The sequence below is a fragment of the Lissotriton vulgaris genome, chromosome 11 (assembly GCF_964263255.1).
Source record: "Lissotriton vulgaris chromosome 11, aLisVul1.2, whole genome shotgun sequence".
NCBI classification, from domain to species: domain Eukaryota; kingdom Metazoa; phylum Chordata; class Amphibia; order Caudata; family Salamandridae; genus Lissotriton; species Lissotriton vulgaris.
This window is the reverse complement of record NC_141699.1, coordinates 653041993-653065670: the sequence shown is the minus strand read 5'-3', so window position 1 is coordinate 653065670 and position 23678 is coordinate 653041993. Positions and strand designations below refer to the sequence as shown.

At 45.0% G+C, this 23678-nt stretch overlaps 1 protein-coding gene across 1 annotated transcript in view; it reads right to left on the bottom strand.

Annotated features, from left to right (window-relative positions):
- LOC147683289 (uncharacterized) overlaps window positions 1–23678 on the bottom strand; it is a 1765034-nt gene that overhangs the window by 1087239 nt on the left and 654117 nt on the right. The window contains exon 9 of the mRNA XM_086942513.1: window positions 13319–13494. Coding sequence (XP_086798639.1) covers window positions 13319–13494 — 176 coding nt within the window. The remainder of the gene's footprint in view (window positions 1–13318; window positions 13495–23678) is intronic.

Sequence of the window (23678 nt, the reverse complement as noted above, 5' to 3'; positions counted from 1 at the left end):
CAAGAATGCATTCCTCCATAATGTTGGCGATTTCCCTTTGTATCGCTGTAGAAATCCGCCTTCTCACCGAGTACCAGAAACACCTCAGATGAGGGCAGGACCACAATATATGTGCTATTCCCACCCCTTCCGCATAGCATCGAGGGCAGTGGTGTTGAGTTTGTGGGAACATTTTGTCCAAGCGGTGTGGGGAGGTAGGCCCTGTGGAGGCCAATGTTTGGATACATTTAAACTTTGCGTTTCTAGTAATTTTCTTTGGGTGTTCTATGATTTTTCCCCACTCCTTCTCCTACAGGACCCGTCCGATGTCTTACGACCAAGCATCTCGCAATTGGGTGAGGGGTATACCAGCATGTGTGCGTACCCTATAATAGCCATTTCACCAAGTGTCTGCCCCGTCCCATGTCAGCATTTTGACTAATTTGTGTGTATCCGGGTCACGTCTAGGCGGGGCCCACTGTGATTTCACGTATTGCGTCACAGCCGCATGCAGGATGTATAAATGGCCTGTTACCCCCGTGTTCCTGACAAAGTTATCGTAATCTAGCAGATGTCCTTCGTGGAACAGGTCCGAAACAGTGCTTACACCTGCGTCAGTCCCGGGGGCAACAGCGTGGCGTGTAAGACGTTCAGTGGCCAATGGTATGCCCACTGGGGGAATGTTGCCTGCATAGGGAGGGAGCGTGTTTGTATAAAGGAGAGCTACTTTCCAGCATTGCAGTGCCATGCGTATTAAGGTAGGGGTAGTTTACAACGCGGTAGTAACCGCGTGTGCAAGGTTCCCGCTGCTATGTCGCGCTTGGTATAACCTATCTCCTGGAGGTTACGTCCGGTGGTCCAGAAGGAGAGCCACTGCAACTGGCAGGCGTAATAGTAGGCCCTCAGGTCAGGAACCCCGAATCCCCCCTTGTCTTTGCCGAGTTGGAGCTTCTTGAGGCTAATCCTCCGTCTGATTCGGCAAATTCGTAAAGTAATAAAGTAGTCTCGGGAGGACCACCATCTTAGTAATAGCTATCCTACCTATCACTGACAGCGGCAATGTAATCCAGAAGGCAGTACTAGCGCGGAGGGCTCTAATTTCCCTGTGTAAGTTGCCATCCAATAAATCAACGGGTACCCGGTACACTTGTATTCCCAGGTATTTAAAAGTCTGTGGGGCAACTTGTATCTCCACTGGTCCGTAGGGAATCATCATGGGAATTTGGCTGCTCCCGGAAGAAAAAAGCATGAGATTTCACTGGGTTAATGGCCAGCCCCGATATGGTTTCAAAGACAGCGAATATCTCAGCCATGGTCGTTAAGTCTGAGCGGAGATCTTTGACATATAGAATTATGTCATCCGCGTAGGCTGAAAAAAGATGTACAGTGTTTCCGATCGGGATACCTAGGGCCTGTACGTCCGCTCTCAGTTTAATAGCCAGGGGCTTCAGCGCCAGTATAAATAAAAGTGGTGATAATGGGCACCCCTGTCTGGTCCCTCGGAAAATTGGATAAACATCTGATACATGGCCCCCAGTGCGGACCCTAGCCGTAGTGACTTGGTATAACAGACGGAGCAATTTAAGATAATCTTCCGGTAGCCCAAATTTGCCCAGTGCCTTAAACAAATAGTCCCAATCCAGTGTATCAAATGCCTGGCGAAGGTCCAGTGACACGCACCCAGCGTGAGCGAAGTGTGGAAGGGGTGGCAGACATTAGAGAATGTAGCCTTCTGATGTGCAAAGATGTGCTACGGGCCAGCAAACAACCAGTCTGGTCTATATGTATCAGTTTATGTAGGGGTGGTAGGAGAGTATTTGCTAGTATTTTACTAAGGATTTTATACTCCGTTGCCAGGAGCGACAATGGTCGGTAGCCTGCCATGTCAGTGGGGTCCCTGCCCGGTTTTGGGAGTGGGATTGTTAGTGCCTGTGCCATTGTAAGTGGCAATACCCCTTTATCTAATGTCCTTTTATACAAGAGTTCCAAATGGGGGATGAGTGAATCTCCAAAGACGTCATAAAATTCTGCTGGCAGTCCGTCCAATCCAGGAGTCTTATTTCGGGGAAGCCCTTTGATTGCCGTTTTTATTTCAGCTTTAGTAATTGGGCCTGAATGGTCCTGGAGTGTAGCCGGAATCAGTTGTGGGTATGTCAGTGTGTCTAGGAAATCGTCTATTTGTGTGCCCAAACGGTCCGCGGGTTTGCCGTATAGCATGGCGTAGTAGTTGTAGAATGCCGTGTTTGTCATGTTGTGTGCACGCTGTATTACCCTCTAAGGGAGTGACCGTACTAATCACCAGTGCTGGGGGGTCGTCCTTTATTATTTTAGCCAACAGCGCTCCAGATTTATCCGCTTCAGTGTGGGTTCTTTGTGTGTATCGCTGATAGTCTATGTTGCGCAGTGTTTCAAGTAATTTCGCATGTTGTACACAAATTTCCTGGAGCGGCCCCTGTTTCTCCCTGTCGTGCGCCGCCTCCTGTTCTAAGCGATCCATCTTACAGGATGGAAACGATGTTAACTGCTCTTCTGGGGCCCGTATTAGAGAAAATGAGGGCAGTAGAAGAAAAATTGTTGCTGCTCTTGACACAGAATAGTACCTCAACCATTGAGGCCAATGGGCGTGCAACTAACAGCCCTGAGGCACAGTAGGGTCCCAATCTACCAGATATACCAACCATAACAGAGGGGAAGGAGGGGTGAACAACGTCAATGACCAGCCTTGGGGCATAAAGGATGGGGCGAGCAGAGTGTCACTCCCAGGGCAACCGGAAGGAAAGGCACTTAGTACACACATCAACCCCAGCGGTCATAGGTACATGAGGGAAGGGACTATAGGTTACAACACACATTAAAAATTAGCCCCCATTAATACAGGGGGTAGAGCAACTATACCCAAGACTCTGAGAAAATGTCATTCTACACTGCTCGGGGTACCCCAGACCTGCCGTCTCTAGATCTACTACCTGCATCATGCCCATACACAGTGGTTCTGACAGGGGTTCCGGCCTGTACAAGTGATGGAGTAGAAACCCCATTAATGTTGATTAATAAAGCAGCCTACTGGATGAGTAAAAACGTAGGATTTAACATCACTAATCACAGGCATATTTTAATGGCTAGAAGGGTGTCCTGGATCGGCAACTCCAGAAAATGTTTTCCAGGGGACTGCGTGATCGTGAACTTAAGGTACCCTGAGCTTGTACACAACTTACTCACGCAGAGTAAGGGGTTTTACCATGATGAGGGTTCCTCCAGCATCAAAATGCTCCCTTTGGGCTTCTTTTACAGGCATATGATGAACCCGAACAACTGTGATGAATATAGGGGTCATATGGTAGGAACATATGGGGGTGGCTGAACAGTCCCAGTGTACAAACGGTATGACCCCCTTAACAATGTAAGGGATCTAAATGATATTGACTGACTGGACCTGTCGGGGGCAACTAGGTGTGCTCATGGTCTGGAGAGTTATCTTTCTAACACAGATTTGGGAGAGACAGTCAGAGCAAATCTAAATGAGGACACCACAAATCTATCACATTCAGAGCTCTTGGGACCCGGCATGCAAGAGCATAGTCACTTACTCATAGAATCCCACAGTCCTCAATCCTGCCCTACACCAGACAACCTAGACGGACACAGCCAGAGACATTTCAAGATAATCTCCTGGAACATAGCAGGCTTATCTGCCAAATTCAAAAATGAAGATTGGCTAGTTTATATTAAGAATTTTCAAGTTATCTGTCTACAGGAAACGTGGGAGGTAGAAAGTAGCACTTTCCACCTTGAGGGTTACAAAACCTATTTTGTACCAGCATGTAAGGCAGCCTCGGGGAGAGCAAGGGGAGGACTGATTATATATGTCGATCTCAAATTACAGGGCAGATGGGCCGATCTGGGTTGGAACTCAGATTTCATGCAGGGGATTAGGTTTCGTAACAAGGGCCAAAAATTAAATTTTATTAATTTTTATAATGCGATTTTACCGGGACAGAGTACTGTAAGAATGGATGAGTTGGAGAGTAGGCTTGTGCGTATACAGGAGCAAGGGGCGCTGATGCCTCAGTTGATTTTAGTTGGCGATTTCAATTGCCACTTGTGCCCACACTTGAAAATAAATGGGGGGGGACTGGCCATCGTGCACCCTGGAAGAGGGCCTGCACATGGAACACACAAAGGAGGGAAGGGTGTTAGGCAAGTTATTAAATACACATGCAATGACACTCACCATGGATTTGGAAGAAGTTGGGAAGGATAAAATGGTACACCCCACATTTAAAGGCAGAGGAAGTGTTTCCTTCATTGATTTTATCTTTGTTTCCAATACACTTAAAAAATGGGTCACAGGCTTTAAAATATGTCTAAACGTTTTCAGTGACCATAACCCGCTAGTCATGTCTCTTGTGGAGCTAAATCTCTGCAAGAACCCACCTAGCCTGAGGGGGGCTGGTATGTGTCACAGACCAAAGGAGGAGGCTCAGATGGTCACAGATTAATGGTGAAGCTCTTTACAGAGCACTAGCGAAAGATGGCGAACAGCTCATTGCGGACTGCCTAAACCCAAATGTGGAGGGGGCTGAATTGGTCATGGCATTTGAGGGTGTTGCCCATTTAATTGATGGTCTGCTCAGGACCAAAACACACAACGCGAGAACGGAAGACCCAAGGTGGTTTGACCATCAATGCTCCAGAGCCCTGAGAGAGAGTTGAATTTAGCATTACAATCCTCTCCAAGAGATAAGAGCAGGGTGACCCTATGTAGGACAAATTATAAATCGGCAGTAAAACGCTGTGAAATCAGTTTGCAACAGCAGGCCTGAGAGGACCTAAGGGAAGCAATAGAGCTAAAGAACACAACTGCCTTCTGGAAAGTTATAAATGACCCTTGCTTCCAAGAGGCAAATAAACCAAGGGTAGCTAATCACATCTTGCCGGAGTCATGGCACAAGCATTTCCATGGGCTTTATAATCATTGCCTCACTGAGGCCCAGCCGGAAGCTGAAGGGGGCGAGCAGTTCACCAACCAGGCAATTTTCACCCTGGGCGAGATCAAGGCAGGAATTGGAGGCCTGACTTGAAACAAGGCCCTGGGTCCTGACGGTATCCCACCTGATCTTTTCTTGAGCCAGGTAGATCTTTGGGCACCAATCCTGACCAGAGTCATTAATGCAGCAGTAGACATAGGCATGCCACCATCCAGGTCCACAGCCATAATTGTTCCTATTTTTAAAAAGGACAACAAGGATAGCCCACTTTGTTATCGGCCTATTGCCCTAATCGATGTGTCAGTGAAAGTTTTAGGAAGGGCTATCCTCAGCCGGTTAATGGACTGGGCTGAGGATCAACATATCATTACTGACACCCAATATGGCTTTAGGCCAGGAAAGTCAACCACCGATTAATGTCTCAAACTATACTAATTGGTAGCCAAGTACACCATTGCCAGCCACAAAACAGTGTACTTGGCTTTCATGGACTTGACGGCGGCTTTTGCCCGAGTCAATCGTAGGAAATTGTGGGCAATTACGGGTGGCCTTGGGGTGGACCCTGGACTTATCAACATTCTAAAAGTCCTGCACCAGAATACCACTGCCACAGTTAGATACAACCAGGAGGGAAGTACCACCGACCCTTTCCCATGTTCAAGTGGGGTGAGAGAGGGTTGTATCCTGGCCCCATTTTTGTTCACTCTGTATATAAATGGCTTGGATCAGGCACTTAGCACTTTAAAAGTTGACACACTGCGGATTGGCTCAAGAGGGATCCCCGGCCTGCTTTACACGGATGACGCCGTTCTCCTCGCGGGTACACCTCAAGGGCTACAGGGTTTGATAGACAGCTTTGTTTCCTTCATGGAGAACCTAGACCTGTCCCCCAACCTATCTGAGTCGTACATCAAGGAAGAGGGGAAAAAACAGAGCAAAAAATATGATTATTCAATTGGTTCTCATCACCTGGGAAAGGTGCACTCTTTCTCATACCTGGGGGTTTTATTTGACAGTCGTCTTAATTTTAAAGCTCTCCTTGAAGAGAAATGCCGCACTTTAGCGAGTTGCCCTGGGTCAATCAAGAATTTTGCACGAAGGCTGGGCAGTTGGTCACGGAGCAAATCCTGAGACTATACAGTTCTATGTGTTGTGCCTAAATTCTCTACGGAAACGAGGTTTGGGGTTTCATTCACACACAGCATTTATAAACTGAGGAAAACAAGTACCTCCGATGCCTACTCAAAGTGCCTCAGAGTACACCGTCCCACATCATTCATGAAGAACTGGGCATCAGTTATGTCAGAGATAGGCTGGAAGTCAAACCCCTAACCTGCTGGGTCAAAATTTGGGCAAACACAGAGGCTTCATTTAGTACGCAGATTATAATAGACTGCCTTGCCCGTGACCGGGGGCTGAACATCCTGTGGCTCAAGTATGTGAAGGAGACTCTAGAAGGCTTAGGATGCGCAGATCTTTTCAATAACCCCACAAATGCAGTATAGGACCCAGGTTAAAGCCCGGTTCCAGAACCATGTTATATCACTTAGGGAAGATAGGGAGCTGGTCAAGCCGTCAGAACATCTCCTGACTAAATCGTGTCTGGGTATTGAGCCATACCTATCTCATTTCCATAATGCCTACAATAGATTTATAATGACACGTTTTAGGTTTAATCTTTTACACCACATACTAGCTGACCCGGTAGAATATACTCTGTCTATAGAGCTGAAGGGTCTGTGTGGCTGCCACCATCGGTTTCCACTGGATACCTTTTACTTTGTTTTACTATGTCCACAGACGCATTAACCCTGTTCTGCACTGTAAACTTTTCAAGGGCAGCTGTCAGACTCAGAATCACAAGAGGTATTAGGTGAACAAATGTGGTTCCTTATGCCAGCCTGCAAAAGGCCCTAAAAATGAATTTGATGAGGGGAGGGTTCTCTTAATTGTGGAGGGATTGAATATGTATTTATCTTAAGCTGTCGAATCGTTAAGTTTTACTTTTTTTTATATCATGATGTATTTGTACTTCAGTGGTCTGGGTCTTACTGGCCCTAATAAGAATTTTATGTGAGAAGGTGTTCCCAATGACAGATGGATCGAATAGGTATCATTTTAAGCCGTTGATTGTTCTGTTTTTATATGACGATGTATTTTATCTGTACTTTAATGGTATCTTTTTATACCGAATAAAGTATTATGAATGAATGAAATAATGGGGTGGACTTCAGTAAAAGATGAGCATGAATATGCGGTTTAAAAAAAGCACCCTCTTCTCTTCTTAAGCATCTAAGACGGAAAAATAACTTTTTGGCCCACCTCCGATCAGCCCTCACGGTTCCCTCTGTTGAGCTGTATAGCTCACAACTTCCAAGCCACTCAGAAAGATCCATTATGTATTTGAGCCAGGGAATTTGTGAAAACCTGTCCAGGGACATAACATTTTTTAGAATCTCGTTATTTAGCTTCACCGTGGGCCTTAACCAGATGTCTAACCACAGAGAAAAAGGGTGAATTGCTGTTAAATCTGTCATGTAGGCCATCCCTAGTTCTTCATGCACCGGAAAAGTCAGTGACTACGCGGAGAGCGTAGGAAACGTTTAAAAAAAATCCACAATCGGGAGTTCAGCCTGATCAACAAACCCTCATATCTCCCTACCGTACACTACTTTAGAAATACTCTTTGCCCGATAGACTTGTAAAAAGGCCTGAATCGTCTTCTGCCAAGTCTAGAGGCAAAACTAGATACTGCTGTGTTTGCCCTAATAAAATCCTCCTTCCTTTTCGACAATGGGTGGCAACTCATTTGGGAGTCAACGAGCAGCCCTAAATAGGAAAAAAATTCTGCCTTTGTAATAGCACTAGACCCCAAACATAAACTAGCAGATATAGTCTCATGTGGACCTACCACCATCACGTACAATTTTTGAAAACACTCTTATTCTTGAAATTACTTCAATATTTAACTCAATAAAATTTAGCAATTGTGCACAAATGAAGTATTAAAGTTCTCACTTACAAATGCATATAATTTTTTCCCACTGCTCTCCACCCAGTGTACCCCATTCCTACCCCCCCAAAGCTACCCTGGAGAACTCTCCCTTTCCTTCCTTCATGGTCCTATACTGGCCTTTGCCCCCCCCCCGCCCCACTGGAGTCGGTAGAGTATATTTCATCTTTTGATTACTTGCTGCTCCTTGCCCACCAAAATGTATTTCTTTATCTAAGGAGAAAGAGAAGTTTTCTACTCTCTATCCGCTAACTTATTCCTCCCTCTGAAATGAACTGTAAAAATATTTCCACATCTTCCACCCGCCGGAAGATTTGCATCTTATTGTTATGCATCACCCTTAACGTAGCAGGGAATCTTAATTGTACTGTAGTGCCCTGGTTCCTCAAAGGATCAAGAAGCTTCCCTAGCTCCCATTGTTTAGTTGCAGTAATTGATGATACATCTGAATGTATTTCGAAAGTGGTTCCATCCACAGTTAATAAGTTCATTTTAACAGCCTTGCTCAAGATGTCTTCTTTTATTTTATATGTCAAGAAATAAATTAGCAAAAAAAGTTCTCCCTGAAAACTCTAAATAATATAAATAGATTATCCTCAAAATCAAAGAGTCATTCCTTATTGGCACAATGCAGGTAGTCCATATATATTCAATTCTTGTATTGATCCAATAGACAAAATCCTTGCGTTCCAGTAAGTCTTTATTGTTCCAAGGTTCACATCCACACCGCAGCCAACACTTGTTTCGTCATGCTATGTAAAGCACAATGACTTCGTCAGGGCTGCAACCCAAATAAACAATAAATAAATTCCATGTTATTTACATGAGGATTAATCTCTCATCATAACACAGATAATCTATAAGATATAGATATCACAAGAATCCCGTGTAAGAAAAGAAAAGAATAGGGCCAAATGCAATAGTCACCAGATTGTGTAATATACTAAAAAGAAGAAGGAGCCACCACCACTCTTATCCCAAGTATAGGTATTTAATAGTAAAGACTATATGTATATAACTATATAGTGAGGTAATCACCTGTACTAAAAGTTCACAACAAAAATCCTCTTCTCCTCCACTGGAAATATTTAAGGTCAATAACCTATGATATTAATTGTCTTATATTACTCAAAAACTTTCTCCCCAATATATCCACCAGTCATGTCTATCTGCTTCAAAAGGGCTGGTTAAATACATCCGTTACAAGCCACTGTCTCATATACCATTACAAAATTCGAATGGTTTAATATAATATGGAATCACTATATGTACCGTATAAGTGGTGTCCAACGCCGTATATTCGTAGTAATCCACTATCTTCTAATCCAGTATCCACTTAGTGTCAGTCACTCCTATAATTCCAATAAGAGCCATATTTACACTAATATCACATATTAGGTCTATACGCTTGCTCGTAGGCATGCTGTGTCCACAAATCTCATATCAACTCACACCATGGTTTCAAATATACAATGTATTTCAATATCCTTAGATCCTAAGCATCGGTCACCAATTTCCCTGATTCCAGATCCCTGAAATAGAAAAGAACCGTGTTTCAGTTCATACATCGTCTGCCACTATTATCACAAACATACAATTGCAAGTTACTCCCGCCTAAGTTCTAAACCGAATAAGGGTCAACCTATAGCTAACTGTATGTGCATCAGCGTATAAACTACCTCCAATATTACAATATAGCGCATGTTAACTACTTCCACATAGCGATCGGCCACCTAAAATCTGTAAATACATAAGCACATACTCAGCCTCTGATATTGCTAAAAAACGCTTAGAGGTAACCCCGTGCCAATTCCTACGGGCATAAAAACTCACCCTATTTTCGTCCGTGAGCGTCTTTACACATGTTCTCATATCCTCGGTAGCCAGCGTTCTACACCAGCGCCATCTTGGTATTCCTCTAAATAGTCCCCATACGTGAGCGCCATCTTGTAGTGTGCATATAATGTCACCAGTACGTAAAACATGACATGTCCTATCCACGATACCCGTCTCATTCAAATTCACAATCATAACATATTAATTGAGGATTGATCATACTAACGTTTGCATCTCCATTAATATTCTTGTACCTCCATATCCCGATAATGAGAGAAAACACATTCTCTCACACTCCATATGATGCCCACATTTAATATGGGCACCATTTTGTAATGTGTTAACGTTTTCAACATTACGACAATTAAGAACACTACCATCAACATATCTCCATTTCTACGAGTATAAATCCTTTATCCATCAAATAATATCATAAATTCTTACCCAAAAATAATAGACTAGCGCTCCTAAATTCATGAATCCTATCTAATAACCACCAATCTAAATCTTGACAGACCAGAACAAACGTGATATAAAAGGATATAAAAGGAGTGGCAACTCTGATCAAAAGGCACCCATATATTATAGCAGAAGATACTAGAGTAGATAAAATGGGGAGATGGGCTATAGTTAAAATTAAATGCTATTCACATAAAATTTACCGTGGTGGGATATTATGGTCCAAATATAGATGATCCCAGCTCTCTCAGTGGGTTATTTACTGAGCTGTTAAACTTTCTGGATCCCATAATCTTGGCTGGGGACTTTAATGTGGTCTTGGATCCAGAGTTGGATAGTTCATTAAAAAGCAGAGCAACATCAAATTTCAAGATGAGGTCTGTACTAAAGGCCTCTATAAAGCCGTTAGGATGGGTGGATATAAGGAGAGTCAAAATGGGAATCAAAAGGGGGTACACTTTTAACAATACAAAATATGGACACCAATCAAGATTGGACTTATTTTTTATTAACCAAGACCTGAAAAGATGGGTAAAAGATGCAAAGCATATAGAGGCACATTTATCGGATGACTCTGCAATAACCTTATTATTAGATCTGCCAGTCAGGCCAGCTCATAGGAGGTGGACCTTGGACAGTGCTATGTTATTAGAAGAGGATCTGATTGAGAAGTTGAGTGTAGAGACAAGGTTTTGTCTGAGGGAGAGGGATTCAGGACTTGACTTATAACCTAATTGGGGAAATAGATCTAGCTACACTTTATAAAATACCTCTGGCCATTATTACCTTAGACGCCACAAAAGCATTTGATAGGGTAAATAGGCCGTATTTACAACAAATATTGAGATTGTGTAACTTGGGAGAAAACTTTTGTAGGACTGTGAGTCTGATATACCAAACACCTACAGCTAAGGTTTTGGTGAATGGAAACCTATCTGCCCCTTTTAAAATTCAGAGGGGAACTAGACAGGGGTGTCCTTTAGCCCCTCTACTTTTTAATTCATATATAGATCCCCCTAGTGGTAAAAATTAGACAAGAACTTAGAATCTCTCCTTTTAAGTAAAGCAGCTGGGAGAAAAAGGAGGCATTATTCGCTGATGACTTAATAGTGTACACTTCAGATCTGTCCTCTGCGGTCCCAGTACTGTACAATCGGCCTTTACAATTTGGTCGTAGCTCAGGATATGAGGGAAATGCGACAAAAACAGAGTGTATGGCCTGGAACATGGACATGCAACAATGTAGAATAAAAAAGGAGATAAGATATTTGGGTATCATGGTATCACAAAACATCAAGAGGATCCTGGAAATGTATTTTTAAAAAGTCAGTAAAGAGATATGTAAGTCATTAGTGAGCTGGGCACACCTACCGTTGACTATAATTGGAAGGGTAAATTTAATAAAAATGATGGTCTTCCAAAACTCATTTTTATATTCCAGAATATCCCTTTGGTTTTTAGAGAAGTCTGGCTTAAGAAACTTCAGTCAAATATAAGCAGTTTCATCTGGGCCTCTAAAGGCACACGAATTTCATGGAAAAAACTTTGCAGGAAGAAAAACAAGGGAGGTTTATGTTTGCCAGATCTAGTCTATTACGCATGAGTCTTTCTTATGAGGACTGGGAAAATGTTATTGAATGAACCAGACGGTTCACACATTGGGAGAATGTTGAAGGTGATGCTCTTGGAAGTGATGGGATGGGAGGTAGGTTTTATCTATAAATTCGGAGACCCCTGATATTTTAAAAAGGTGCACCTCAATATTTTGCATGGTTAACCTTTACGTGGCATTAAATCAGAAAGAAACTAAAAATTATCTATTATAGTGCGTTGGCACCCATCTGGGCTGCCCCTGGCTTCCTAGAATGGACAAAGGACTCTCTGGCGGCACCTTAGAGAAAAGCAGGAATAGTGTGCTGGAAACAACTAGTCAAAGATGGCACTCTACTTTCTTGGGAATGTTTGTTGGGTATCACGAACAATGAGCTATCCAGATTTAAATACTTGCAACTGAAAAGCTGGCACCAAGCAACTGGAGCAGCCGTTGGACCCTCAAATTAACTGGTGTCCGTGTTAATGAGGAAAGTTGTAAAAAAGAAAGAGGTGGCAAATCTATATTGCCTCCTGATTGATCTTGCAGATGACAATTTTAAACTGCCAACGGAGCTGTGGGGAAAGAGCTTGCCTGGGATCCATCTAGAAGAATTATAGCAAGTATCATGTAATATCTTGTATTCCACAGTTCAGGCTGAAAATTTGAAGAGAAATCAAATTTTTTGTCTCCATAGGGTTTATTGGACTCCTCTAAGGCTCTCTAAATCCGAGAAGGATATCATTCCAAAATGCCCTAAATGTTCCAAAGAAAAGGTAGATGATGTGCATATGTTCCTGCAGTGTCCAATATTATAACATTTTTGGGCAGATGTAAGTAACAGCATCTCTACAGCACTCTGGGTAGAACTTCAGGTAAGCCCAATGTTGGTTTTCTTTGGGGTTTTGGCAAACTATGAATCTTTATCCATGGATAAAAACAAATTAATGTTTTATTTAATTGTACTTGCCCGGAGGGAAATCTGTAAAAATTGGATAAAGAATGTCCCTCTGAAGAGATTGCATTAATTCTATGAAATTTATAATCAAGTTAGAAAGGGCATCACCAAACAAGAAGAAAGACTTTTGGTTACCATGCATGAGTTGGTTAGAAAGTGAGGTAAACACAGTTCAATGATTATGCCTCTACACCGAGATACTTCACCACTCCGGTTGCCTCATGGATGGCTCTGAGAGAGGGCCGGAACAAACCAACCACGAAAGGAGAGGTTCTGTGTAAAGTGCACCTTTAGAAATCAGAGCTCTCTGGTTGGTGCAAAACAAGAGGGGGGCCCCAGAGAAATATAGAATAACTGTTTATATCTAAGGTGAATGAGGACTTAAAAAAACAAAAAAAAATGCATTAATGAAATTCAAAATCAGATCATTTAAACAATGATTGGAAATCAGTATATGTTAATCAAAAACATAAAATAATGTTAAGTGTTCTTACGAAAACAGCACTGCCATATCATAGCGCCTCTGTCTGTAATGGGGTTGATAAATGTACTTGTTAATTTGGGCAAATCTGTCAGATCGAGTTGTTCCATTGCCCAAGTATACCGGATCTGACTCTGCCCAGATATCCAATAAAACTAAAAAGATCTGAATATTTAATTGCTCAAATTTCTAAAAAAACAAACAAACAGGAGAGAAAATAGTAAAACATAGGTCTACCTAATACATGAGATGATTTTAAAGTTACGAGAAATATAAGTTCAGCTCAAGAAAATAAATAAACAATTGGCTAGACTACTATATTTGTTAAATTGAAACCGGCAATTTGAATTTATATATACAAATGCTAATCATGCGATCCAGTACTTAAGTGTAACGCTCTGATTTTTTACCAGTATTCATCATTACTCATATTCTTCATTTCTGGTCCCATTTCTTTCCTAAATAAGTATTGTGTCAGTATTATTGACAGTTGGTCTCCCATTACAAAGCCCTTTTTCTCTTTAACAACTCCTACAGGATCTATTCACAGAAATCCTTCCACTCACAACCTCACTTCCTGTTTTTAACAAGACACCATAAAAAGCTAATGAGGAAGTAAGGAGTCAGAGAGAATCAAAGTACTGGTAGGAGTAAGGAAGAATCGAAGTAATGAAGATTAACAGTAAGCAATCTGAGTATTACCTTCTCTTCACTTTATTCGTCCAATTTCTTACTTGAATAAAGTATGCCTAAGCAAAACACCTTAATCAGCCAAATAGTAAGAATAACAACAAAAACAATTATTGGAGAAAAGGCTGATATCATTCAATACTCACTCTTTATATAGTTACATGTGTGAAATTACTGAATAATTCACTGAAAATAATCGGAGTATCTTTTCCCATTACAGTGACACAGAGCTGTTAATGACTGAGGAACCAAACAACAATTCAAACTCTCGTGCTATATTCAGTCTACAACGGGTGATAAATATGGAGGGATTAGCCCAAGTGGCTGCTTTATAACATCTGCCACAAAACCCCAGCCCATTCTGTCCAGGAGGTAGTCTTTCCTCTAGTGGAATGGGCCACGATGGAATTAGGATTTTCTCTGCCATTACCCTGATAGGCCAGAGAGGTGACCGCCCTGATTGATCTTGCTAGGGTGGAAGAAGATAATTTGCCTCACTGGACTAAAGTTAACAAAAAGTCAATCTGATGACCTATATTCTGCAAATCTTCATAGCCCGGCGGACTATGGATCCTGAGCTCCTGGGTATCCCTTCAACACTTGACTCTTAGTAACAGCATCAATCAATCAATCAGAACATTTGTAAAGCGCACTACTGCTCGAACAGCCAGGTCTTGAGTAGCCTCCTGAAGGTTAGTGGTCCTGGGTCTGCCGTAGGAGGATGAGGATGGTGTTTGAGGTTTTGGCGGCGAGGAGGGAGAACGATCTGCCGCCGGTGATCGCTCTTCGGATGCGGGGGACGGTGGCGAGGTCAGCGGAGCGGAGCTGGCAGTTTGGGGTGTAGAAGGTGAGTCATCTGTTGAGGTATGCCGGTTCGGTGTTGTGGAGTGCCTTGTGTGCGTGGGTGAGAAGCTTGAAGTTGATCCTCTTGTTGACGAGAGGCCAGTGCAGGTCTCTCAGGTGGGGTGTGATGTGGCTGTTGTGAGGGATGTAGAGGATGTAGCATGCAGAGGTGTTCTGTATGCGTTGTAGTCGTTTCAGGAGTTTGGTCTAGGCTCCTGCGTAGAGGGCGTTTTCGAAGTCCAGCCTGCTGCTGACGAGGGCCTGGGTGATCGTTCTTCTTGTTTCGGCAGGTATCCACCTGTAGATCTTGCGGAGCATGCGGAGGGTGTTGAAGCAGGAGGACGAGACAGGGTTGACTTGCTTGGTCATGGAGAGGGTTGAGTCGAGGATGAAGCCCAGGTTGTGTGCGTGGTTGGTGGGTGTCGGTGCTGCTCCAAGTGTGGTCGGCGACCAGGAGTCGTCCCAGGCCGAGAGGGTGGAGCAGAGGATGAGGACCTCCGTCTTGACCGAGTTCAGTTTCAGGCGGCTGTTCTTCATCCACTCGTTGACGGCTTTCATTCCTTGGTGGAGGTTGTTTTTGGCGATAAGGGGGATCCTTGGTCAGGGATAGGATAAGCTGGGTGTCGTTGGCATAAGAGATGCTGCTGAGGTCGTGTAGTAGGGCGACGTGGGTGAGCGGTGCCATGTAGATGTTGAACAACGTCGAGCTGAGGGATGATCCTTGGGGTACGCCGCGGATGATCTTGGTGGCTTTGGAATGGAAAGGGGGGAGGCGGACACTCTGGGTTCTGCCGGAGGGGAAGGAGGTGGTCCATTCCAGAGCCTTTCCTTGGATCCCTGCGTTGTGGAGGCGTGTGCGTATGCAGCGATGAGGGCAGTTTCGGTACTGTGGTTGCTGCGGAACCTGGACTGGGACGGGTCCAGGATGCTGTTCTCCTCGAGGTAGCGGGTCAGTTGTCTGTTGATCGTCTTCTCGATGACCTTCGGCGGGAACAGGAGCAGGGAGATGGGCGGGACGTTTTTGAGGTCCCTCTGATCCGCCTTGGGTTTTTTGAGTATGGCGTTGATCTCGGTGTGCTTCCAGCTCTCCGTGAAGGTCGCGGTCTCAAAGGAGATGTTGATGGCATTGTGGAGTTGGGGTGCGATGGTGGCGCTGGCTTTGTTGAAGATGTGGTGTGGGCATGGGTCTGACAAAGAGCCGGAGTGGATGGTGTTCATGATTTTGATGGTGTCATCATCGTTTATGTTGGTCCAGGTGAGCAGGGGATCGATGTGGGTGGTGGCCGTGAGGTCTTGATGGCTGTCAGGCGGTCAGGTTGTTGAAGCTGTCGTGGATGTCTGCGATCTTGAGATGGAAGAAGGTGGTAAGGGAGTCGCACAGGTCTTGCGATGGTGGGATGTCATTGGTGTTGGAGCTGGGGTTGGAGAGTTCCTTCACGATGTTGAAGAGCTTGATGCTGTTGTGCGCGTTGTTGTCTAGGTGGTCCTTGAAGGAGGCCCTTTTGGTGGATCTGAGGAGGTGATGGTGGCTGCGGATGGCGTTCTTTTGGGCTGCGTAGCTTTCTGGTGTCTATTCGCTGTGCCATTTCTTCTCTAGTGGGTCGAGCCGTCTAAGGCTTCTCGGGTGGAAGGTGGATACTGGGAGTGAACACAGGCCCACAACTCAAAATATGCACTGCAGCAGTGATAAATGAGTGTCCAGCCAAATATGTGCTTAAACGAAAAAATATGTATTTCATTTCACTGCCTTGAACCAAAGGGAAATGCAACATTCACAAACAACTTTCTCACAGTCACCTGAGGTCAGGGCTCCGGGGTTTAGTGAGGTGGTTCCCTAAGTCTCACTCCCTCCTCGCTCTAGAAATAGTGGTCATTCCCCATTTGCTATAGGTGACATACAAGGAGAGCATTACCACCAAACAGGTTTGCAGAGGGAAGGAAACCTTTATGTTAGTTTCACTACAAGTTCTACCCCGACCGTGCCTTGATAAGTACAACTTACCCGAGTCTGTGGTACTTCTAAAATACGGCAAGTACATCACTTTTTTACATGCATGAATAAGCTTACCTTTTGCATGCCATGTGTTTCTCTGTAAAACGTTTACAGGTGTGCCACTGGGGGAGCCACTTTTACTTTCTCCGCCGTCAGGAATGCCCAGAACCTATGTTAGGTCAAAAGAGTAGGGCAGAAACATGTTGCAGTTTTTAACACTATGGTCATAAGACCACAATATCCTGCATGCCCTGTTTATTTACAGTTGTAATCCTTCCCATCCCCCCCACGAATAAAGGGATACCTTAGGATGGATGAGGAATGTTATATAATAGTATATTACCCCCCAAAATAAAAAAATCTTCAAAGAGCTCCCTGGAATATGGTCGAGCCCAGCCTGACCTTTAGGACTCAGGGTGAACCAGATGATGAATCATGCCAGTACTAGAGTGGGTCATGGTTGTATAAAATAAGTTTTCCTTTTTCCCACCACTGAATGCGGTGTAGTAGAGGTGTAGTTTAATCTCTTTATCACACTGGCACCTACAGAGGAGGATCCACATAGGTTATTGGACATAAGGAGAAGCCTCATAAGTAGTCAGAGTCTGAGGACTCCCCCTCCAACTTTGTACTTAAAGTCAAAAGTGTTCCATCACCAAAGTGCTATTTGGCAAGTAAGTTTCTCCGGGGCTGCCTGGCCCAAAATCAGTCTCACACACACACACCTCCAGGATTAGACTGACAGGAATCCCTGAGCATGCCCCTTCCGCAGGTGTAGCATCTGCAGCGGCTGCCTTTAGTATGTTAACTGTATCCGGCCCTTGCAGGCTGCGCTCGTGGCCCTCAAGTTCCTCACACGTGGTTGTACGGTCGCAGCGACCAGCGGTTCTTCATGACTCTTGCAAGCTGGGTATGTTTTTTGGTCCTTCCTGTGGTGAATGGGGTGGGGGGAGTAGTGCCAAGGTCCCAACACTGGTCCTCAGTCATGGTGCAGGTCTGTAGGGGCTTCCACAGCAGGCTCTCTCCTCAGGTGACAATCACGACCAGGTCACACTCCTTGCTTGGGCTCGTTGGCCCCCTCTAGCATACAGAGTCACAGGGCCCGATTCACAGAACTAATTTAAGACAAAATCCTAAACTTACTACCATTTTGGTATTCACAGAAGGCACTTACTCATTTTGGTATTCACAGAAGGCACTTACTCATTTCGGTATTCACAGAAGTTAGGAGTCCTAACTTTAGGACTCCTAAATGCCTTCTGTGAATACCGAAAGTCTTAAAGTTAGGATTTTTCTCAGTTAAGGAGTCCTAAAGTTAGGAGTCCTAACTTTACTACTTACTTAGATATAGGTTACTTATATCTATTCTCAATCACTACACATATAAACCTACCAGTCACCCCTATGGCATGCCTTATCAATCCTGAAGGCAAGGCGCTGGGTTTTGTGTTAGAGGGTGACCCTGCATGAGCAGAGCCCCTCTGCAGCCTTCTGAATCTCCGGGGTTGTCTGTGATGCAGCCAAACCATATATACTTAAGTGCACCATATATACTTAAGTGCATTATAACCTTGTGATAAATGCTAACTTTAAAACAGCTGCTTAAAACATGTCGTGTTTGGTGTCAAACAACCTGGAATCATACCTCCACAGCAGTAACTGGTGTGGGAGGTATGATTCCTCCCTTGTAGAACCACTAATGTGGGGCACCTGTCTACCCGGTACCAGCTTTCTCGACCTGGGCAGCACAAAATGGATGCTTCGAGCCACAGACATGAGTCTGCCCTCCTGCTGCTAAGCTGAGCTCGAGCAGGGGAAGGCTTGACAATAGGTTTCCTGTCACAGGGAAGTGTGACCACCTCCCAGACAGGCTTTAGTGTAGTGGGCTAGGTGAATGCCTCTGAGAGTGCCTGAAAGTCTGCACTGGGGGCACATTTAGTGTCCCTGTGCATAGTCCAGCTCAAACTGGTTGCAGGAGCCATTTGCTCATGCTCTGGCGTGAAACTGGACATAGGACATGAGTGTAACCATCCTGCTGTCCGGCCCCTCCCCTAGGAGGGTCCCCAGAGTTTGTCCAACCCCTTCCTTGGGTATAAACTAGGAAACCTGTCTACAGGACTTTAGATTTTACCTGGACTAAACTGTGCAAGCAGAAACCAAGTACTTCGACGGTCTACACTCCGATCATGTAATTACCTTCCGAGCTTTAGGAAAATGCTTAAAACATGGCTATTTTCACAGGCCCACGTGTAATCTTGCTATGCTAGAGCTAGCGCCATGAAACCTCCCCGTGAAAGTGCGCTCTACAAGAAATTATTAACATAACATAACACTTCGCTGGACGACAGAAGAATCTCCCTTGGAGTAAAGGAGTTACTCCACTGCTGAAGCAGGCACCTTGACCCACTTGACCGGTTTGCATCTCCCGAGCTCCTGAGGACCCCGAAGATTTCTGCAACACAGGGGGTGAGTTCCCGAACATCCCTGAGGTTGATCTGACCTCTCAGCAATTCTGAGACCAGTATCCCTCCTGGTAACCGTGCAACCCGAACCCCTGTGAACCGTATACTTTTGCAGCAGCATATGCTTTTTGGCAATCCCTGAGGCTGTGCTTTGGGCTACATTATAGTCCTGACCCCAAGCAGTATTTCCACCAAAGATATCTGCCTCCACTCCACAAGTGCTCCGTGGGCCTGTACTTTGTGATTCGCTCGAGGTCCCTTTGCGATCCCTGGTCCGTTGACCTGTGGGTGCCTGTGAAGGTAACTTTGATTTCTTTTGGGCTTTCCTGGTTTCTCTAGACGTGCCCTGACTCCCCATAGCTTGGAGAGTCTCCAGGACCTTGCTGGTCCTTACCGTAACTTGTGTCCTCAGCCCGCGTGGGTTGAATTGGCCAAGGCTTGTTGGTGGTCAATCCGGACACTGACCCCTCAGATCTCGACATCCTTCATGGGACAGCTCACCTCCAGACTTTGGTCATCGTCGACGTCTCCTGGTCCCCGTGGCTGCAGACTCAAGCCTCCAATCTTCTCACCTGAAGCACCCGACATCAGTGGGCATTCGTCTACCGAGCCCTGGTCACCCTGAAGTGACCCAGCCTCTGTCCCCTCTGCTTTCAGGTTCTTCTCACCTTAGATCTAGGCTTGGATTCCACCGGACACTTTTCATCTTCCCGGCAGCAGCACTTCTTTGAGTTACACCATTGAAAACGACAAAGGTTTCCGAAACCACTTGACCCCTATGCACGCAGCTCCCCTGGGATAGTTAACACGGGTACCTCAGTACTCACAAGGGTAATGGCCTTAGAACTTTCTATGTTCCAAAGGGTTTGCTTGAAGTCCTCTCCGAAGTGTCCTTAAACTGTTATTTTCCAACCGCGACTTTCCCATAGAGTTGTACGGAACTTGCCTCTGTGTTCACACACTGCACCCGTCCTCCGTGGGCTCCCTGTGTCACTCCTTTGGATGGTTCCTTGGAGTCCCAGCGATTCTACATGCTCTAGGCTTTATGTCTAGTGAAGTCGTTGTTGTTATAACATTTATTTAGTATATAAATCCGTCTCCCCCTGGAGCCCATTATGTATTGTGCTATTTACTGTTCTATTGATTAAGTATTGTGTGCCTTGTGCTCTAATCTCTTATAGAGATTAGTAGACAGTGTTTAGTAATAAATACATATATTTTATATATCTCTTGTGTGGTTCTCCTTTCATTTGGTTATTCAAGAGTTTCTGATCTGATAAAACAAGCTGCTTTACATTCCTTCAAAACTTAGCCTGAAGGCTGCTCTCCATATCTACCACTAGGATAGCTTTCATAAAGGTTATCTTTGACCTCATCATCAATAAGGGTTGTTTGGACTGGCACAGGGTGCCCACTTCAATAAGCGGACAGCATTTTCCAGGCCAACTTCTCACTTGGAAGCCATTTGAGTTTCGCAGGGTAAGATCTTGTGTTATATTTTCCCTATCTCCCGGGTTAGCTGTCTGTGCATGTTCCAGATTAGCCCCATGCTGTGCCCCCTAATAACCACTTGAAATGCTTCCCATTCAGATAATATACTATGTGCGGTGTTGTTCTTGAAATATTCTATTGCAGCTGCTCCCAGTGAGGCTCGGAATGCGGGGTAGTATTCTTTCGTTGCCGGCTGAAGACACCAGGTGGGGACTGGGGGCAGGCCAGCCTCCCAGCTCAGTTGTAGCAATTGGGGATTGTGGTTGGAGTGTGTACGGCTGAGGTAGTCAATATGTTTGATGAGTGGCAGCAGTGAGGGAGAACTCACAATCCGGTCAACTGCACATATAGGTCTTCTACGTGGGAATAAAAAGAATACACTCGGGTGTCTGGGTTACGGGCGCGTCAAATATCTGTCAGAGACCAGTGTGCCAGCCAAGCGTTTAGGGCGGATGCATTTGAGAAGGCTGTCGCGCGTGTCAAGGGAGGGAAGGATCGGTCTAAAGAAGTGTCAAGCACCGAGTTGAAATCCCCTCCCAGTAGCCATGGGAAACCAGTCCAAGGTGCGAGCGTTTGCATAAGATGACACAGGAAGGCAGGCTGTTCTACATTTGGAGCATATATGGACCCTATCAGGATGGATTGACCGTTTAGTCGGCCTCTCACGAGGACATACCTGCCATCTAGGTCTGTCCTTACCTCTTCTGCTGTGAAGGAGGTTCCCGCTCTGACCCATATTAATGATCCCCTGGCTTGAGTGGAGAAGTTGATGCTGAACACCTGCCCTCACCAGCGCCGGAGCAATCTGGAGGTTTCTAGCTGTGTAATATGTGTCTCTTGTAATAACACTATGCTAGCTTACCTACGCTGTAAATAAGAGTATATGGAATATCGCCTGCCTGGGGTATGGATGCCTCTCACGTCCCATGTAATAACGTTGGTTTGTGTCATTGATTCGATTGGTGCACTGTGTCTTAGATGGAGGTAGCCTGCGGACAATTTAGTGATGAGGTTGCTTGAATGTGCCAGGTCCAGGTGATATCTGATTAGGTGTAAGAAGCCTAAAGAAAAGTAGGAGGGATTAAACAGTAAAACTTGAAAAACATCAGAGCAGGTCCCAAACGAGGACACTCCCAAACCAAGTCGAAGTTGCATACTGCAACATCCATAAAAAAAACGTTTCTTTTACATCAAAATAGGACCCAACATGAGAAATGAGAGGGTGTCATAGAGATTATTTTCAGTAATATTAGCTGACGCTTCTAACAGATGTAATGGGCACCAGAAAGATCGCAGAGAACAGCTGTGTAGAGGCTAGAAGGTGGAGAAAGCGTTGATCTGGAAACCGCAGAAAAGCCAACATGGCTTGTAAGCAACCCTTAACTGTGCCCAGGGCAAGGGCTTGCCAGGCTAGAGGCAAAACAAAGAGCCACACCTCCAACAACAGTGCAGAAAGGGAGCACACCTGTCAAGAGGAACACCAAGCCACAAATGTATCCCACTCACAAGCATATATTGTCTTAGTGGAGGGGAGCCTGACTACCCAAATGACACCACAGATCCCAGGAGGAAGAGCAAAAACTCTCAATGGTCACCTCTCAATGTCCATGCATGAAGGTGGTGAGTGCACAGGTTCAGGTGCAAGACCCTGTCCTTTTGTTGCTACAGGAGATCCTCCTGAAGATGCAGCCTAACGAGAGGAATTACAATTAGGAGCCACAAGATTTACTTGGGCCTGGTCCATCCTATCCTGCTTGAGCACTCTGGGCAGAAGTGGCATTGACTGAAAGCCGAACAGGAGTCCCAACTTCCACTTGAGACAAAATACGTCTAAGAGCAAGAACCGCTTTAAAACCTCCCAAATGCAGAAGTGCTGACATTGTGTGTTCTTAACAGAGGTGAACAGATCAAGGCAAGGTTCTCCACAGACATGGAAGAAACCTTGTGCCACCTCCGGATGTAGTTGCCATTCATTATCTGTAACGCATCGTTCTGGTGTTCAATATGCCGGCCAGCTGCTGTAGGACGTGGAAGATGCCCTGACACTCTAGCCAAATCCAGAGGCAAAAGGCTTCCTGCAGTGGGTCCATAACCCCACACTCCCTTTTTGTTGCAATGACACATGTCGGTAGTGTGGCCCATTAACACCTGAACCAGCCTGTCTTTGTTGGATGGATGGAAGGTAGGCTTTCAATGCCAAACAAAAGTCCATCAGCTCCAGAAGGCAGATGTGGAGCTGGGACTTCACCGGAGCCCAAAGACCTCTGATCTACATACTCTCCCCTGATGGCCACCACAGCCTAGAAGTGATACGTTTGTCACCACTGTCAGCTCTCGGTGTGAAAGGGAAAGGAGATTGCCACTGGGTATAGCTGTTCATCAGCCACCACTGCAAATCTTTTGCAATTCCGTCCAACATCTGGATCAGGTCAGACAGATTTCGCGGATACTGCGCCTACCGGGATTTCAAGTCCCACTGCAGAACCTGCATGTCTCATTGAATATGCTTCACCAGCAGGATGCTGGAGGCCATAAGACACAGCAGCCTCAAACTCAGTCTCACTGAAATCCAGCATAGAGGCTGAAATATCAGAATCACAGCCTGTATATCCTGGACTCGACTCTTCTTAAGGTAGGTGCAGAATCACACTCTGTCCAGAGCATCCCAGCACTGTCAAGGTTACTAGAGTTGGACAGGACTTCTACGGGAAAAGCAAGGTCTTTAGTTGTTTACGGAATGAAAGATGATTAGATTCTCTGCGAAGATGCAGAGGCAGGCTATTCCATAATTTTGAAGCATTATATGAAAAACGCAGCCCGCCACTTCTGGTCTTCTTAATCCTGGCTACTACTGCTAGGTGCAGCTCGTCTGAGTGGAGACTTCTGTTAGACTT